The sequence below is a fragment of the Dermochelys coriacea genome, chromosome 2 (genome assembly GCF_009764565.3).
Source record: "Dermochelys coriacea isolate rDerCor1 chromosome 2, rDerCor1.pri.v4, whole genome shotgun sequence".
NCBI lineage: Eukaryota > Metazoa > Chordata > Testudines > Dermochelyidae > Dermochelys > Dermochelys coriacea.
The window spans coordinates 64,910,264-64,926,695 of NC_050069.1; the positions used below are offsets into that span (position 1 = coordinate 64,910,264).

The 16,432-nt window shown below is 43.6% G+C and overlaps 1 protein-coding gene and 1 long non-coding RNA gene across 3 annotated transcripts in view; both read left to right on the forward strand.

The window, feature by feature from the left end:
- TTPA (alpha tocopherol transfer protein) overlaps nucleotides 1-16,432 on the forward strand; it is a 24,147-nt gene continuing 7,715 nt past the window's right edge. Inside the window, exons 1-2 of one of the 2 annotated variants that reach the window (XM_038389845.2) lie at nucleotides 1-647; nucleotides 15,347-15,500. In XM_038389845.2, coding sequence (XP_038245773.1) covers nucleotides 447-647; nucleotides 15,347-15,500 — 355 coding nt within the window. In that variant the 5' untranslated portion in view covers nucleotides 1-446. Of the gene's footprint in view, nucleotides 648-9,739; nucleotides 11,008-15,346; nucleotides 15,501-16,432 lie in introns of those variants that run through there. The other variant, XM_038389847.2, reaches the window with a different exon arrangement.
- Nucleotides 11,873-12,369, forward strand: LOC122458674. The gene is made up of 2 exons (XR_006278815.1): nucleotides 11,873-11,996; nucleotides 12,032-12,369. It is a non-coding gene; the product is annotated as an uncharacterized LOC122458674 (long non-coding RNA).

A 16,432-nucleotide genomic window follows, 5' to 3' on the forward strand; every position in this document is an offset into this window, starting at 1 on the left:
AGGATGATCTGCAAAGCTGGGGCGGGCGGTGGCTTGCGGGGCCGCACGAAGGCCGCACCTTGCACAGAAAGGAAATTTGGGATTGGGGGCGGGTCCCGCTTCGCCCTGCCCGGCGCGCGCAAGCTCCCCGCTCCTCGGCAGGAGCGCCGGGGGGGCGGGGCGCGGCGCCCGTTTCTCCAGACCCCCCCCCCGGGCACGGGCGCGTTGGCCCAGGGACTAACGCGCCACTGGCGTCCAGATACTCGCCCCCGGCCCCATGACAACCCTCCTCCTGGCGTCAGCAGGCCCTGACCTGGCGGGGCTCGCGGGGGCGCTCCCGCGTCCCTGACTCGCTCTGCCTCTGGACTCGTGGCCGCCCCGTGCGGCGCGGGGGGCATTTGGCCGCCGCTCGCCTGCCTTGCACTGCGCAGCAGCCGTCGCCGCGGGGCCCTGGCTCCACAGCCCGCATGTCTCAGGAGAAGCCGCCCGCCCCGCCGGGGACCCTTAACGAGCTGCCCGACCAGTCCCCGCTGGTGGGAGCCGCCGCGGCGGAGCTGCGGCGCCTGGCCGCGGCTGACCGCAGCCAGCGCTGGCCGCTCGCTCTCACCGACTCCTTCCTGCTCAGGTTCCTGCGAGCCCGGGACTTCGACCTGGCCCTGGCTTGGAAGGTAAGGACGGGCTGGGCGCGGGGCCCGAGGCCAGCTGGTCTCCCTGAGGCTGCAGCCGGCCCTTTCCCTCTGTCCCCTGCAGGGGCTCGGCGCTGCCGGTTCGACCGCCGCCCTCGGACGATCCTGCAGGGAGCCGGAAGGTGCATGCCCCGGTTGCTGTGTGAGATCGCTCCCAGGTGTGGGGAGAGCAGTGCCAGACGCCCGGGCAGTGCCGGCTTGTCTGCAGCGTGAGCCCGTCGGGGCTAAACTGTTGGTCTGTCTGTCAAGTGCCTAATAGCTTGTGTAGGCATGCTATAAGTAATGACAATACGGACACTAATCCCTCGTGGGGTAAGGGAGAGACAGCCCATGAAACCACACACCTCAGTTTAAGGGAGAAATTGGGGCCGCTGCGTTCCAGGAAAAATAAAGACAAACCCCAAACTAAGGTATAGACCCTGCTCCTGCCAAGAGCTCTGTGTGGGCTGGATAGACTCATGTGGCCACAGGGAACCCTGGTAAAGTCAATGGGACTACTCCTAGGTGCAGGATCAGGTGGCGTAATAACTGAGTAAAGTAGGAGTAAAGGAAATGGCTGTAGCATTTAGGAGGGATTGGACTGGAGCAGCGGTTTTGGTAGCTACAGCACATTCTAACTCCACAAAGCAGGAGCTGGATGCACATATCCAGCCTGATGCCAGAGAAGTGCACAATATGACTATTAACTTTCTGTAATCTTACTTATGCAGCGTTGAGTACAGATTTAAATACCCTAACATCAGAAAGTGAAACCCTTAAAAGGATGCCATTAACATTAAAAGTCACATTCTTGTCTGATAGGTAACACCTCGAGTTACTATAACACAAAGAGATTAGAAAAAACATATTTTCCTCTCTTTCTGACTTTGTTCATTTAGTGCATTTGAATTCATTCAGTATATAGTGAGTTTCACCATTTTCCTGGTTGTTTATGTGGTAGTTACTTAAAAGTTTTTTTTTTAAAAACTGGTAACAAGTTCTGGTAAAACTGGTAACAAACTGGTAAAAATTTCTCAGGGAAATATTAACTTACCTGCATTCAATATGTGTTGTATTTTAATTGAAATTGATGTGGATGAGTTAATGTTACCCAGCAAACCTTATATTTATATTTCCCAGCTGTAATATTGCCTTAGGCTATGATTTTTCACTTATTAATATATCAGAGAATCAGTATGGCCAACTCTGCGTGTTCAAAAGTCATGAGACAAGCCTGCTAAAATCTTTAATATTTTGCATTCTATCTGTCTTCTGGGTTTTGAGCCTTTGGAACCATGGTGGGCAGCCCGCGGGCCGCATGTGGTCCATCAGGGCAAGCCGCTGGCCGACCAACAGACCGTTTGTATACATTTGCACGGCCACCCACAGCTCCCAGTGGCTGTGGTTTGCTGCTCCTGGCCAATGGGAGCTGTGGGAAGCAGCGGCCAGGCCCGTGCCTGCCCTGGCCTCATGTTGCTCCTGGAATTGGCCAGCAAGTCCAGCAGCAGCTCCCGTGGGAGCAGGTAGCTCCATGCGCTGCCCTCACCTGCAGGCACCATCCCTGCAGCTCCCAATGGCTGCCCCGTTCCTGGCCAATGGGAACTGCGTGGGAGGTGTCCGCAGGCGATGGCAGCGCGTGGAGATCCCCTGCCCTTCCCCCCACAGCAGCTGCTGCCAGACATGCCCGCTGCTTCCGTGGTGCAGGACCAGAGCTGGCAGGGAGCCTGCCTGAGCCCCACTGTGCCACTGGATTGCTAGCGGCTGATCTCCTGGTTTGGCTCTAAGAGGGTTGGCAACCCTATTGTGATTGACTGGTTGATCACAGAGCCTCTGACACTGGATCTCAGTCTCAGTGACTGAGACTGGAGATCGCCTGTCTAATACAAAAATGGTAGTCAACGCAAAATGGGAGTCATAATTCAGTTCAGACATATCTCACATTGTCACACTGGGCATGTCTGAAAATTTGGGCCTAACACGTTATGGAAATATTACTAAAGGAAGGATGATCAGTTAGACATTGGCAAAATGGTGTATTTTTAAAATAACGGTTTATAATAACTCACTGGAAACTTGGAACAAACATTTTATATCAATTATTCTTCCATGCTCTGTGCTCGCTGGCTATTGTAGGGTTGCTCAGGAGTGTTAGGCTGCTGCTATTTTTTAATCAGAGAAAACCCAGCCCTGAAGCATTTAATTTTTGGTGGAAAAACCCATATCAAGGATTAGAGATGTTAAAAATCCAGAGGTGCATTCCATTAAGCCTGACACCAACTATTTCATATGTGGTCCTGCAGAGTTATTACAAAACATTCTTTTCTTTCTTTCTCAACTCCTTTTTCTATTTACATTGTGTCGGAGGTGCACATAATTCTTCTCCATTCCTGGTGGACCATATGGGCTCATCACACGTCTTGTAGTTCCAGTTCTTTTTCTCTTTAAATTTCTCTTGATGGAGTCTTTCCATTATATCCTCAGTCTTCCATGTCCTGTCTTGCTATCCTCATCCTCCTGTGCTTTCCTTGCTGGTCACTCTTCTCCCATTCTTATCACTTGTCCATTCCACCTCAAGTGTGTGCTGTCCAGCCTGTCTATCACTGAGAGCCCCAAGTTTATCTTCCCCCTGATTTCTTCCATACACAGTGTGATACAGGGTGCTGGGGTAGTCCTCACTGGAAACGCCAAGGTCAGGGCAGGCTGCATAAGGGAGAGTAGACACTCCCAAAACCAGTGGTTAACACTAAAGTTAAACTCTTCAACCGGTCACAAACTGTGCTCCTGATTCCCCCACACTGGTTATCAAGAAGCAAAAAAAGAAATCACACAGCTCTCTTTATTGCATTCCAATACTCTAGCTCTCATTCAGCACATAGGTGCAGTAAGGTGAGGTTATTTTAAAACTCTGCTCACATATACAAAATGTTCTTCTGACCCCAAAGGGTCAATAGGTCAATATGAGTTTCGATCTTACGCAAAATACCAGGCTGCCAGCCAATCCTTTAGCATCTAAAACTAAAGGTTTATTATAAATGAAAAAGAGAACAAGAAGAGATTATTAAATGGTCAAAGCAATCAGATACATACAAAGACTTAAAAGTCCACATATCATGTTCTTAGCAGTATTGGTGAGTTTGCTGGCTTGACAGTCCCTCTGGAACACATCTACAGCTTAGATGGTTCATTCAGTCATTTGTTCAGAGGTTCAGTATGTAGAACACTTACTCCAGAGGTAAGAAGCAGGATTGAAGACAAAAGATGCAGCTGCCTTTTATAGTCTTGCCATGCAGCTTGTATTTCCTTTGTTCCAAACACCAGCTGCCAAGCACATGGCATGGAAGCTTTAGAGTTCTCGGTCCACAGGCATACCATATGCTTTACTTCTGACTCATAGGGTATCCCTCCTGGTTCCTTTCAAGGGGTTCATAGGAGGTGCGTGAACCGCTGGCTGGGAGAGGCTAGCCCCCGTCCCTTCCACAAGAGGCCCTGCCCCTTCCGCGTGCCCCAGAACCCAGAGCCCCCCACCACAGCCCCTGCCCCAGGCTGGCTAGTGCCCGCAGCTAGTCCACCTTGAGGGAAATGCAGGCAGGGATCAGATGTTAATACTGCAATAATAACACCAATACTTAGCTCTTACAGTGGGTTTTCATTAGTATGTCTCAGACTGCTTTACGGAAGAGGTCAGTATCACTGTCCCCAATTTACAGATGGGGAAACTGAGGCACAGGTGAGCGCATTAACTCTTACCTGGATATATTTTAGTGTTCAAATGGTACACCTTGTCTGTGGGATCCACGGAGGGACTTGGGTGTTGCAATACTGAGTGTCACAGCACCAAATTTTTAGGTGCCTAGAAAAGTCACAGGAACAACGCTGCGATCCATAAAGCCTGAATTAGGTGTCTAAGCTCCCTGTACAGAGCCTGGGCAAAGATTAGGTGCCTTAGACTGCAATCCACAAAGCCAGCATGTTAAGCGTGGAGCTGCCTAAGCTAGCCAATGGGAGACACCAACCAGAGTGTGCTAAGTCCTGCCCCTCCCTCATGATAGGTGCCTAAATCTGGGCTGCAGGGAGGCATCTAGCTCTCCTTGTGGTCCACGAACCAGGAGAGGGCAGGCATTCAGCCACTCAAGTTGCGTGTGGGACCCAAAAAACTCACCCAGGGTGTGGGGAGGAATTCCCTCAATCTTGAGCCTTCTGGATAGGGAGGGCTCAAGAGGGGGAGAGCAGATTTGAACAGGGATCTGCCATCTCTTAGCTGAGTGCCCTAACTAGTGGTCTAAAGAGTCATTCTAAGGCTCTCACTGGCCCAATTAATAATAATATTCACTTGTTTGTTTAAAATGGAACAACTAGGGACACCTATATCAGAATATTCTATGGTCTAATGGTTAGAGCACTCACCTGAGAGGTGGCAGATTGCTGTTCAAAATCCTTCTCTTTCTAGGATGAGGGGGGATTTGGCTGAGGAGTCTCTCACATCCTGGGTGAATACCCTTTCCATAGCCTAAAGGCTATAAGGGGCAGGGTATCTTCCTTCTTCAAGTATTTGTGAGATCAGGACATTAAAACATTGGCAGGGTTCTGGGCTCTCAGTGCTTTAGGATCCTGTTATTAAATCCTCTCCTTTTAAGTTTTTCTCACCACAGTGGTTACTGAGATCTATGAAGCCTGAGACTAAGTCTTAATAATGTTACAAATCGCAGCATCTATTTTATTTACCGGTGATGTATGGATCCAAAACAATGGAATGCAGTTAGTTTTCTCCTAAATGCTTACTGGATCAATAACAAATGTATGAAAACTGTCATTCTCCACAGCTGGACTTTTGATTGAAATAATATAATCGCTGCCATGTTGGACACTTTCCTAAGCTTGCTTGAGAAATAGCAGATAGTAACCATGTTGTGTTCTGAGGTAATCCTGCGCACAATAGGGCTCCAAATGTAACATTCCTAAACTTTTCAGCTTTCAGTTCATTATTTATATTGCAGCACTACAATACAGAATATGATTACTACAGTTCAAAGTCGGCTGCCCATTTTAGGCATTCTTCCTTCACAGTCACCAAATTTCATGGCACATAAAAGGAGCTAGGCATGCCGCAACTTAGTTCAAGATGGTGTTCTGCTTTCTATATGTTAACATACCTTATGGAAAATAAGCCACTTGTTTTGTTCTTTGCAAGAGTTAATTACAACCTTATTGTTTCCCTTCACTAACTTCCTCTTGCTGTTCTCATTGATTTCAAAATTTTCCTCACTTTGAAGGCTCTGCATGAGCCCTTGCTGTGGTTCTGCCCTTATCTTCCTGCCCTCCATCTTGTTCTTTCTGCTCTGCCCAAGCCTCTTGTCTAAGTGCTTCCATTAGATCCATTCACACTAGGAAAATGACCCACTGCTGACAATTGTCTCCTCCATCTCTAACTGGAGTTGAAAGTGGCCAACTGCTAGTGCGCAGTAGCTGGGACACAATTTTTCTATTGCCTTACAGAAGCATCTGTATAACGCTTTCCATAAAGATGTTGAAAACAGTTATGGTAGGACTACACAAATAGCTAAACTGATCTCCATATCCGTTCAGGAAGGCTGGCAATAGGTCCTTTTCCTACTATAGTCAGGGCTAAAGTTTATTTAATCCACTCCTCTTTTTACACCTTCTTCCAGGTGGTCTAAAACTGTCGTTCTTCAGATATGTCAACTGACCACATTCTACTCCCTCCTTAAGACATACTCTTCATAGCCTGGCACCAATCCACCCGTGAAATAAGTGTTACCTTTACAAAAGCAATTTTGAGACACCACCATCTTCAGATTCACCAGTACGTTACCGTAGGCCTGTCTATTTTATTGTATTTGTATGTATTGTCTATTTTAGAATGTATGCTCCTTAGGGCAGGGACAGAGACTTCCTCTATTTTGTCCAGGGATGAGCATACTGTTGGTTTCGAGTAATAACTATGTGACAAAGAAATAAGCCCAGTATGTGTGATCTGATCTGAAGAAATTAAAGAAATACCATTCCTTTTTATTTTCTTTTCTGGATCTTTCATTATTATTTTTAGATTGTAAATTCTTCTGGGGAGGGATTGTTTCTTCTTATGGCCTGTGTATGCATAGTTTCTACCACAATGGAGGCCTAGTTCTGATTTGTGCCTTTGGCAATATGCTTTCATAATTATTGATCAGGAAAAGTTGAATTCAGTCATTTTTCATTTATAAATGCATTGTTTTCTTTAAATCATTTCTAGGTCAGACACTGAATTCACACTCTCTGAGATTAATCAATAACTTCCTCACTCTTTGACATCCAGAAATCCTGGACTGTGTCCCTGGCATGAAGACACTCATGATGAAATGATTGGTTCCACAGACATTGGATTATGTTTCTGTTTAAATTTATTCCACTTACCAACTTAATTTACATCCATCATCAGTTGCCAAACAGACATACAGTTGCTTATTCAATTAATAAACTAATATAATTATGTATTGAATTTTTTTCCCCATACAATAACTGTTCCACAATCCTGAATGATTAGAACATTACCATTACATCTATCATGATCATCCGATTTGTTTTTCCTACAAACCAGATGGGAACCCCGTATTTTCAGATTGCTTAGCTCTCTTATACCCATATTGACTCCTACAGCTCTTTATAGCCAATATATAAACTCAGTACACCTTCCCTTGACTCCCTTAGCAGAACAGATATATTCCCTTCAAAACTATCAGCAAGTAATCCTTGTACATGAGACCCTGAGCAAATTTATGCCATGTTAAACTAGAGATTTATTTTAAAGATAACAGAGATCTGTTCTTCAGAGCTTGTTCACTGAGAATAGTCTGATTTTTGCAGGCCTTATTCACATGAGTAATCTTTAAACATGCAAGCAGTTCTATGCAACTTCAGTGGAACTACTCAGTAGAATAAGGATTAATTTACTTGAGCAAAATTTGCAGGATTGAGCCTTAAATGCCTGCTGGAGATAATCCAGAAAGTCCTTTAATGCTAAGCTCACACTTCAGTTTTAGAACAGGAAATAAATATTTCAAACATTTAGGCTCAGTTTTGCACCCCTTTCACACAGTGAGTAGTTCATAGTTAAAATCAATAGTAGTTAAAATCAATGGGACTACTTACAGAATAAGATGATAGTCACTGTGAGTAAAGGTAATAGAACTGAGAGCTTGGCAATTTTTAGCTATGAGTTGTTACCTTTTGGTAGAAATAGATGAAAATAGCATCTGACACCATATAATGGCAGGCTGTATCTCGAGATGGTATAATTAATTTTTTTTAAACTATCTTTAGTGATTTATAGGCAAATGTTCAGGCCAGGTGTCATTTGGTCTCCCTTATTAACATTTCAGGTACAAACACTGCTGATTTTAAATCCCAGCTGCTGGCTGCTGTGGCTAAAAGCATGAACTGGCAGGAACATGGTATTGGAACTGGTAGGGAGATTGACTAGCTGATGGACAGAATTGTTTTTGCACACATCTTGATTTCTACCAGCAGTAGGATTGCCAGGCATCTGGTTTTCCACTGGACCGCCCAATGGAAAAGGGACCCTGGCGGCTCCGGTTGGCACTGCCAACCAGGCCATTAAAAATCCGGTCAGTGGGTGCAGGGGGGCCTCGGGCTAAGGCAGGCTCCTTGCCTGCCTTAGCTCTGTGCGGATTTCGGAAGCGGCTGCCAGGTCCCTGCAGCCCCTAGACGCATGGGAACCTTGACCAATGGGAGCTGCGCGAGTGGCGCCTTCGGGTGCGAGGGCAGCACGTGGCTCCTCCTGGCCGCCCATGTGTCTAGGGGCTGCAGGGACCTGGCGGCAACTTCCTGGAAGTCGCGAGACACCGAACTCTCTCCCGCACCCCAACCTCCTGCTCCAGCCCAGAGTCCCTTCCCGCACCCAAACTCCTTCCCAGAGCCCGCACCGCACCCAACCGCCTGCCCCAGCCCCCTCCTGCACCCCAAACCCCTCATCCCTGGCCCTACCCCAGAGTACTAAGCCTGAGGCTGTATCCCTTCCCCTGCACTCCAACCCACTGTTTCAGCCTGGAGCCCCTTCCTTCACCCCCCAGCGGGAGTCCTCACTCTCACTCCTGCCCCAGCCCGGAGCCCTCTCCCACACCCTGAACCCCTCATTTCTGGCCCCACCTAGAGCCCATACCCCCAGCCCAGAGACCTCACCCCCTTCCCGCATCCCAACCTCCTGCCCCATCCCAGTGAAAGTGAGTGAGAGTTGGGGAGAGCAAGTGATGGAGGAAGGGGGAATGGAGCGAGTGGGGACAGGGCCTTGGGGAAGGGGTGGGGCAGGTGTGTTCGGTTTTGTGCGATTAAAAATTCGGCAACCCTAACCAGCAGCACCCTGCTTTTCCAAGTTTGAGTCTCTCATGGAGCAGAACTCATTAGCTATGTACAGTGGTTTTCTTTTCATAGAATAATTAATTATTGAAAATGGGTGCACAACTCCTAATAGAGGAAAAGGCCAGAAACCAATACTATAGATTTTTGGGAAGGGGTTTTTTTGGTTTGTTTTTTGGCACGGTAAATGTTTTGCTGCTGATTCAACTTGTATGTATGAAGGACAACAGAAAAAATACAAAGTGTTGCCAGTTCATGCTGTCTGGTTATGCAATCCTGAACACTTTGTGCCAATCAGTGTTGTTTGTAAGGAGGTAAACATGAAGTAAAATAATATCAAGTTCTGGACTGCTGTTTACCAACACAGTGAACTTCTAATCACATTATTCTATCGCAGGGGTAGGCAACCTATGGCGTGCGTGCCAAAGGGAGCATGCGAGCTGATTTTCAGTGGCACTCTCACTGCCTGGGTCCTGGCCACCAGTCCGGGGGGCCTCTGCATTTTAATTTAATTTTAAATGAAGCTTCTTAAACATTGAAAAAACCTTATTTACTTTAAATACAACTATAGTTTTGTTATATTATAGATTTATAGAAAAAGACCTTCTAAAAATGTTAAAATTTATTACTGGCATGCAAAACCTTAAATTAGAGTGGATATATGAAGACTCAGCACACCACTTCTGAAAGGTTGCCGACCCCTGCTCTATCAATTACCAATAGATTATATTCTTGCATACCAAGAACATTTAAAAAAAAAAACACCCCTCAGAAAACTCTCTATGAATTATTAGCCTAGACTAAGAGCTAATTTATATACTTAATTAAAACTCTTAACAGGCAAAACTGGGTTGATTGTGAATTGTTTGGTTAAGGAATGATTATTTACCACCTTTTATACAGTGTTCAAAATAGATGGGGCTCTAGCCTGGTTGAGGTCTTAAGCCACTACTAAATAAATCATTATAGGGTATGTGAAGAGTGGAGATGTATATGACTGGTAATCAGTATATCTCTCCATCTCTTCCTATCTGTTTTACAGATAGAGCTGACACACATTGGGTCTTTTCAACCAGTTTCCTTCTTGACCATTTATTTAAGACACCCTTCAAATAGCCTACAACTTTATGCAAGGAGAGCTGGGAAAAATATGCTGCGAAAATACACTTTTTTAAAAAAGACAAGAGGAACTTAAAAGTAGAGGAATGGGTAAGAGGTCAGTAGTCACAGTAAATATCCATCCTTAGCTTGCCATGTGATTACAGCGGAAGAGGATTAGATTTCACTTTGACTCTTAGTCTGCAATTCAAGACTCTGGAAAAACTGGTTAGAATAGAAAGAGCCTTGCATAGAATTGAGAAGTTGGAAAGCTGATACTTTGTTCTACTTTATTAGTTATTAGAACTGGTAACTATTTATTTCTAGCTATGTTACTTGGGCTCTTGAAAAATAGGGTAACTAGAGAGATCCAGTCGCTTCAGGCACAATGTTACTTTGCTGTGGAGAAAATGTTTGATGTCTTTGAAAACGTGCTGATGATTAGAATTGTCTTGCTGGTCTGAGAGCACTAATAACAAAATTAAAAAAATAGTAATAGTTCTGTAAGGCCCTATCTTTGCTACCATTAGGATTTAAAGCTGGCTATCCTTGTTTTTCTTCAGTTATTTGTGAAATTAGGCCCCGACTTCCATTGAAACTCTCTTAGGCTTCTGAACTGAGATTTTCAAAGGAGCCTAACTTCTGAGCTTTTATTTTTTTGAAAATCTTAACCAAAGGTTTAAGTTACTTGGTTAAGATCACCAATCAAATTAATGACACAGTCATAGTAGAACTCTCAACTCCTGGAGTAACCAGAAGCACTTCCATTCCTGCTCACCTCTTCACAGTATCAGAAATAAAGTGAGGGAAGTGGTGGTACTCGGTGAAACCAATGGCTCCTTTCCACAGCAGCGCTTTTCTCTTAGTGGCAAGTAAAGTCCAGATTTTCAAGCAGGTGAGTTTTATTATAATGAATTTTTATTCTAAGAGGAAAATATCTGATCAGATTTGGAAATCAGAACTACTGTACCATCAGCTTTATTCTCTAAAGGAAATCATGATATTATGGGTAATTCAGTTTTCTCCAGCAGCATCTAACCTCAAAAGGCAGCACTTTTTAGCTAAGTAACTCTTCTTCAGAACTTTTTCATATCACTTCTGCGCATAGCTCTTTTGTATCATTCTACAGTTCCAGTGTATAATGCTGCCCAAATCTGTTTTGCCTCCATCTGAACAACAGTATTTATGTTTCTTAAACAGACATGATCTCTATTGTTTTGGCAATGACCGACCTCCATTATTTTCACTTTCAAAAAGCATGTCTCTTATGGGAAATCAGAAAGAGACATCCATTGCATCATTATTTGATACTCTTTGTTGCCATGTAGGCATTGAGCTTCCAGCGTTTCTCAGAGTTATGTCAAGGGCAACTAAAAGTTACACATGGCTTTGAGCATATTGAACTTGTGTAGAACATGCCCTAAAAGGAATGATAATATATTTAGGGTGTCACCCATTTTCAGATTTCAGAGTAGCAGCCGGGTTAGTCTGTATTTGCAAAAAGAAAAGGAGTACTTGTGGCACCTTAGAGACTAACAAATTTATTTGAGCATAAGCTTTCGTGAGCTACAGCATCCGATGAAGTGAGCTGTAGCTCACGAAAGCTTATGCTCAAATAAATTTGTTAGTCTCTAAGGTGCCACAAGTACTCCTTTTCTTTTTACCCGTTTTCAGATCCTATATTTTCTTTTGTAGCTACATAGGGTACTTTTAACTCCGTATGTGCTAGCAAGTGTGACAAGTAAGAAGATATGTGCTTATTAGATAAAATGGAATTGGTTCTGTTGCTTGAACAACAAGAGGTGAAATTGTAACTGACGCAACACAAAAGGAATGAATAAGTAGACATGTTATAAACAAACATAACTGGAGGAACTGAGTTAGGTACCAAACCTGGCATAATTGGGGAACTGAGTTAGGTACCAAACTTGAACCAGACTTCTGTAAATCTTCGCATAGAGAAATAATGGGAAATTGCTTTCAGATGAGTATTGTATTGCATATAGAATGGAAATGTACAGTAGCCAGAAATCGTCTTGCAGGTGTACAGGAAATGTTAACGTCACATTTGTCGTTAATATGTGATTAGATAAGATAAGTATGGAAACAACTGCAAAATGTAATAGGCAAATAAAATATTTGCAAAGTGGGATATAAAACAGAGTTGTAATCAGTTTGGAACAGCAGTTGTCCCCAGAAGGGTGAGTACTATTAACCTTTGCCTTTCTCTATTTGTGTTGATCTATCTTCACTTAATTCAGCCCAATTGTGTTTTTATTATCTGACATCTCATTGATCAATAATCTAATCAACCTTGTTCCCAATATCTTACATGAAGAAACCTTTTTGTCTTTGAAAATGTGCTGTGGATGTGCCACTGGTCACGTCTCTTGCGATGGTACAATGATCAGTCCAGTGGAATTATTAATAAAAGTTTGTGTCCAATTAGATGGCTTAATGCCCTTTTGTTTGGGAATTCCTCTTATGAGATGTGTAAGTCTCTACTTAGTTCAACATGCCCCTGTATGAGCCTGACACGGCATCAAGTTAAATAATACAAGGAGGATTCAGTTTAGAAGCCCATTTCTATATATTTTGTGTAGTAAAATATCCTATTGCCAGTATTTTCTGTCTACTATGTGGCACTGAATGGTGATTATATGCCATTAACAAATGGATTGGGTTCTAAATTCACTGTAATAACTCAGGGCAGAGAGCAACTTAGCATCATTGTGGATCACTCAGTGGAAGCTTCTGTTCAAGTTACATTGGCAAAGGTTCCTCCCTTTTCCCCCTTCCAAAAAAAAAAAAAAGCTTATTGCCTGATATTTCATCTAACCAATGGGCAGTTAGGCAACTATTTTAGGCTTTGTTGCTTCTTCCTCTGAAACATCTGGTACTGGCCAGCCACTGTCGGAAATAATTCTGGTCTATTGGTGTGATCCAGTCTGGCAATCTCCTTGCTCCTAAAATTCATTTGTTGAAAGTAAAAATAAAATAAGGAAGCATTGGAATGATGGAAGTTCTAACACAGTGGTTCTCAAACTTTTATATTGATGACCCCTTTCACATAGCCCCTGAGTGTGACCTCCCCCTTAATAAATTTAAAACCACTTTCATATATTTAACACCATTATAAATGCTGGAGGCAAAACAGGGTTTGGGGTGGTGGCTGACAGCTTGCGACCCCCACATGTAATAACCTTGTGACCTGGTGCGGGGTCCCAAACCCCAGTTTGAGAACTACTGCTCTAACATGGGTTTCAGAGTAGCAGCCGTGTTAGTCTGTATTCGCAAAAAGAAAAGGAGTACTTGTGGCACCTTAGAGACTAACAAATTTATTAGAGCATAAGCTTTTGTGAGCTACAGCTCACTTCATCGGATGCATTTGGTGGAAAAAACAGAGGAGAGATTTATATATACACACACAGAGAACATGAAACAATGGGTTTATCATACACACTGTAAGGAGAGTAAAAAGAAAAGGAGTACTTGTGGCACCTTAGAGACTAACAAATTTATTAGAGCATAAGCTTTCGTGAGCTACAGCTCACTTCATCGGATGCAAAGCTTATGCTCTAATAAATTTGTTAGTCTCTAAGGTGCCACAAGTACTCCTTTTCTTTTTGCGAATACAGACTAACACGGCTGCTACTCTGAAACCTGTAAGGAGAGTGATCACTTAAGATAAGCCATCACCAACAGCAGGGGGGGGAAAGGAGGAAAACCTTCCATGGTGACAAGCAAGTAGGCTAATTCCAGCAGTTAACAAGAATATCAGAGGAACAGTGGGGGGTGGGGTAGGGGGGAGAAATACCATGGGGAAATAGTTTTACTTTGTGTAATGACTCATCCATTCCCAGTCTCTATTCAAGCCTAAGTTAATTGTATCCAGTTTGCAAATTAATTCCAATTCAGCAGTCTCTCATTGGAGTCTGTTTTTGAAGCTTTTTTGTTGAAGTATAGCCACTCTTAGGTCTGTGATCGAGTGACCAGAGAGATTGAAGTGTTCTCCAACTGGTTTTTGAATGTTATAATTCTTGACGTCTGATTTGTGTCCATTCATTCTTTTACGTAGAGACTGTCCAGTTTGGCCAATGTACATGGCAGAGGGGCATTGCTGGCACATGATGGCATATATCACATTGGTAGATGCGCAGGTGAACGAGCCTCTGATAGTGTGGCTGATGTGATTAGGCCCTATGATGGTATCCCCTGAATAGATATGTGGACAGAGTTGGCAACGGGCTTTGTTGCAAGGACAGCCCCCCAATCTGAAGCAAATACTCACCAGCAACCACACACCACACAACAGAACCACTAACCCAGGAATCTATCCTTGCAACAAAGCCCGTTGCCAACTCTGTCCACATATCTATTCAGGGGATACCATCATAGGGCCTAATCACATCGGCCACACTATCAGAGGCTCCTTCACCTGCGCATCTACCAATGTGATATATGCCATCATGTGCCAGCAATGCCCCTCTGCCATGTACATTGGCCAAACTGGACAGTCTCTACGTAAAAGAATGAATGGACACAAATCAGACGTCAAGAATTATAACATTCAAAAACCAGTTGGAGAACACTTCAATCTCTCTAGTCACTCGATTACAGACCTAAGAGTGGCTATACTTCAACAAAAAAGCTTCAAAAACAGACTCCAACGAGAGACTGCTGAATTGGAATTAATTTTGCAAACTGGATACAATTAACTTAGGCTTGAATAGAGACTGGGAATGGATGAGTCATTACACAAAGTAAAACTATTTCCCCATGGTATTTCTCCCCCCCACCCCACCCCCCACTGTTCCTCTGATATTCTTGTTAACTGCTGGAATTAGCCTACCTGCTTGTCACCATGGAAGGTTTTCCTCCTTTCCCCCCCCTGCTGTTGGTGATGGCTTATCTTAAGTGATCACTCTCCTTACAGTGTGTATGATAAACCCATTGTTTCATGTTCTCTCTGTGTGTGTGTGTGTGTGTGTGTGTGTATAAATCTCTCCTCTGTTTTTTCCACCAAATGCATCCGATGAAGTGAGCTGTAGCTCACGAAAGCTTATGCTCAAATAAATTTGTTAGTCTCTAAGGTGCCACAAGTACTCCTTTTCTTTTTGCTCTAACATGTTAATTCTGTAACTTGGACCCATGTGTCCAAGACACTTTTGACTGGATTTTGCTTCCCATTTCTACTGATATTCCTCTGACAAGAATGCTTCTCTTGTCCCCAGTTATTGAAGAACTATCACAAGTGGAGAGCTGAGTGCCCAGAATTAAGTGCAAATTTACAGCCTTGCTCTATTCTCAATCTCCTGCATGCTGGTTACCATGGAGTCCTGAGATCAAGGGACCCACGTGGCAGCAAAGTTCTTATTTATAGAATTGGTAAGTAACAATTCTATGGCCTAGGCATTGCCTACACATTGTTTTGTGTACTGGTAAACTCTCTTGGTTATGGGTGTGATTTTTTTCTATCAAAATAATTAAACAGTACAATCCCTTAAACTGGTATAGTTTATTTCCCTCCCCTGTGGATATAGGTGTGCTAGTAAAGCACCACCTTCATACTATATAACTGTATATTGCAGAGAAGTACTCAGGTGGGAGAACTCCAAAAGCACTTGATTAAGTGGAAACTCTAGTGATAGCCAGAAACCTCTTTAATTTTTCACTATTTACCTATGAATATTTTATCTCATTTAACATACCTGGATAAAGTAGTGTTCATTTGCTGGGGGGTGTGTGTGTGTGTGTGTGTGTGTGTGTGTGTGTGTGTAATATCTGTCTGCCGTGTTAATTATTGTATTTAGCACCCCACCATAATTAATTAATTAATTCTATTACAGTGGTTCCTAGAAAACCCCGACAAGAATCAGGGCCAGACTTTGCTAGAGACGAGTAACACAAACCTTGTCTTCACTAGGAAAAAAGGTGTATTTTTAATGTGTTAGCTAAAATATGTTCAAATCTTAGTGTAGACAAGGCAATTTTTCATTTTTAACACGTATTGGTTGAGGTGAATCCTAAGGAATTCCCTCCTAGATATTGTATTGTGGAGCTTTGGCCAGTGACTTTCCAATTTAATTACTACTGTCACTGCCAAAGCTAGAGGATTCTTGAAGCAAACATTGCAAGATTCTTTTCTGAAAACTTCTCGGCAGGTTCCTACTGGTGGTAGAAATGAATTTCAGAGAGTGGAGTGATCGTGCAGGGTAGAAGAGGAGCCAGAGGGGTGTAGAGTAGAGTAAATAGTTTCTGTACTGACAAAATTACTTATTGCAGAACAGGAGAGGGCTTGAAGGAGGAAAAGGAGATGA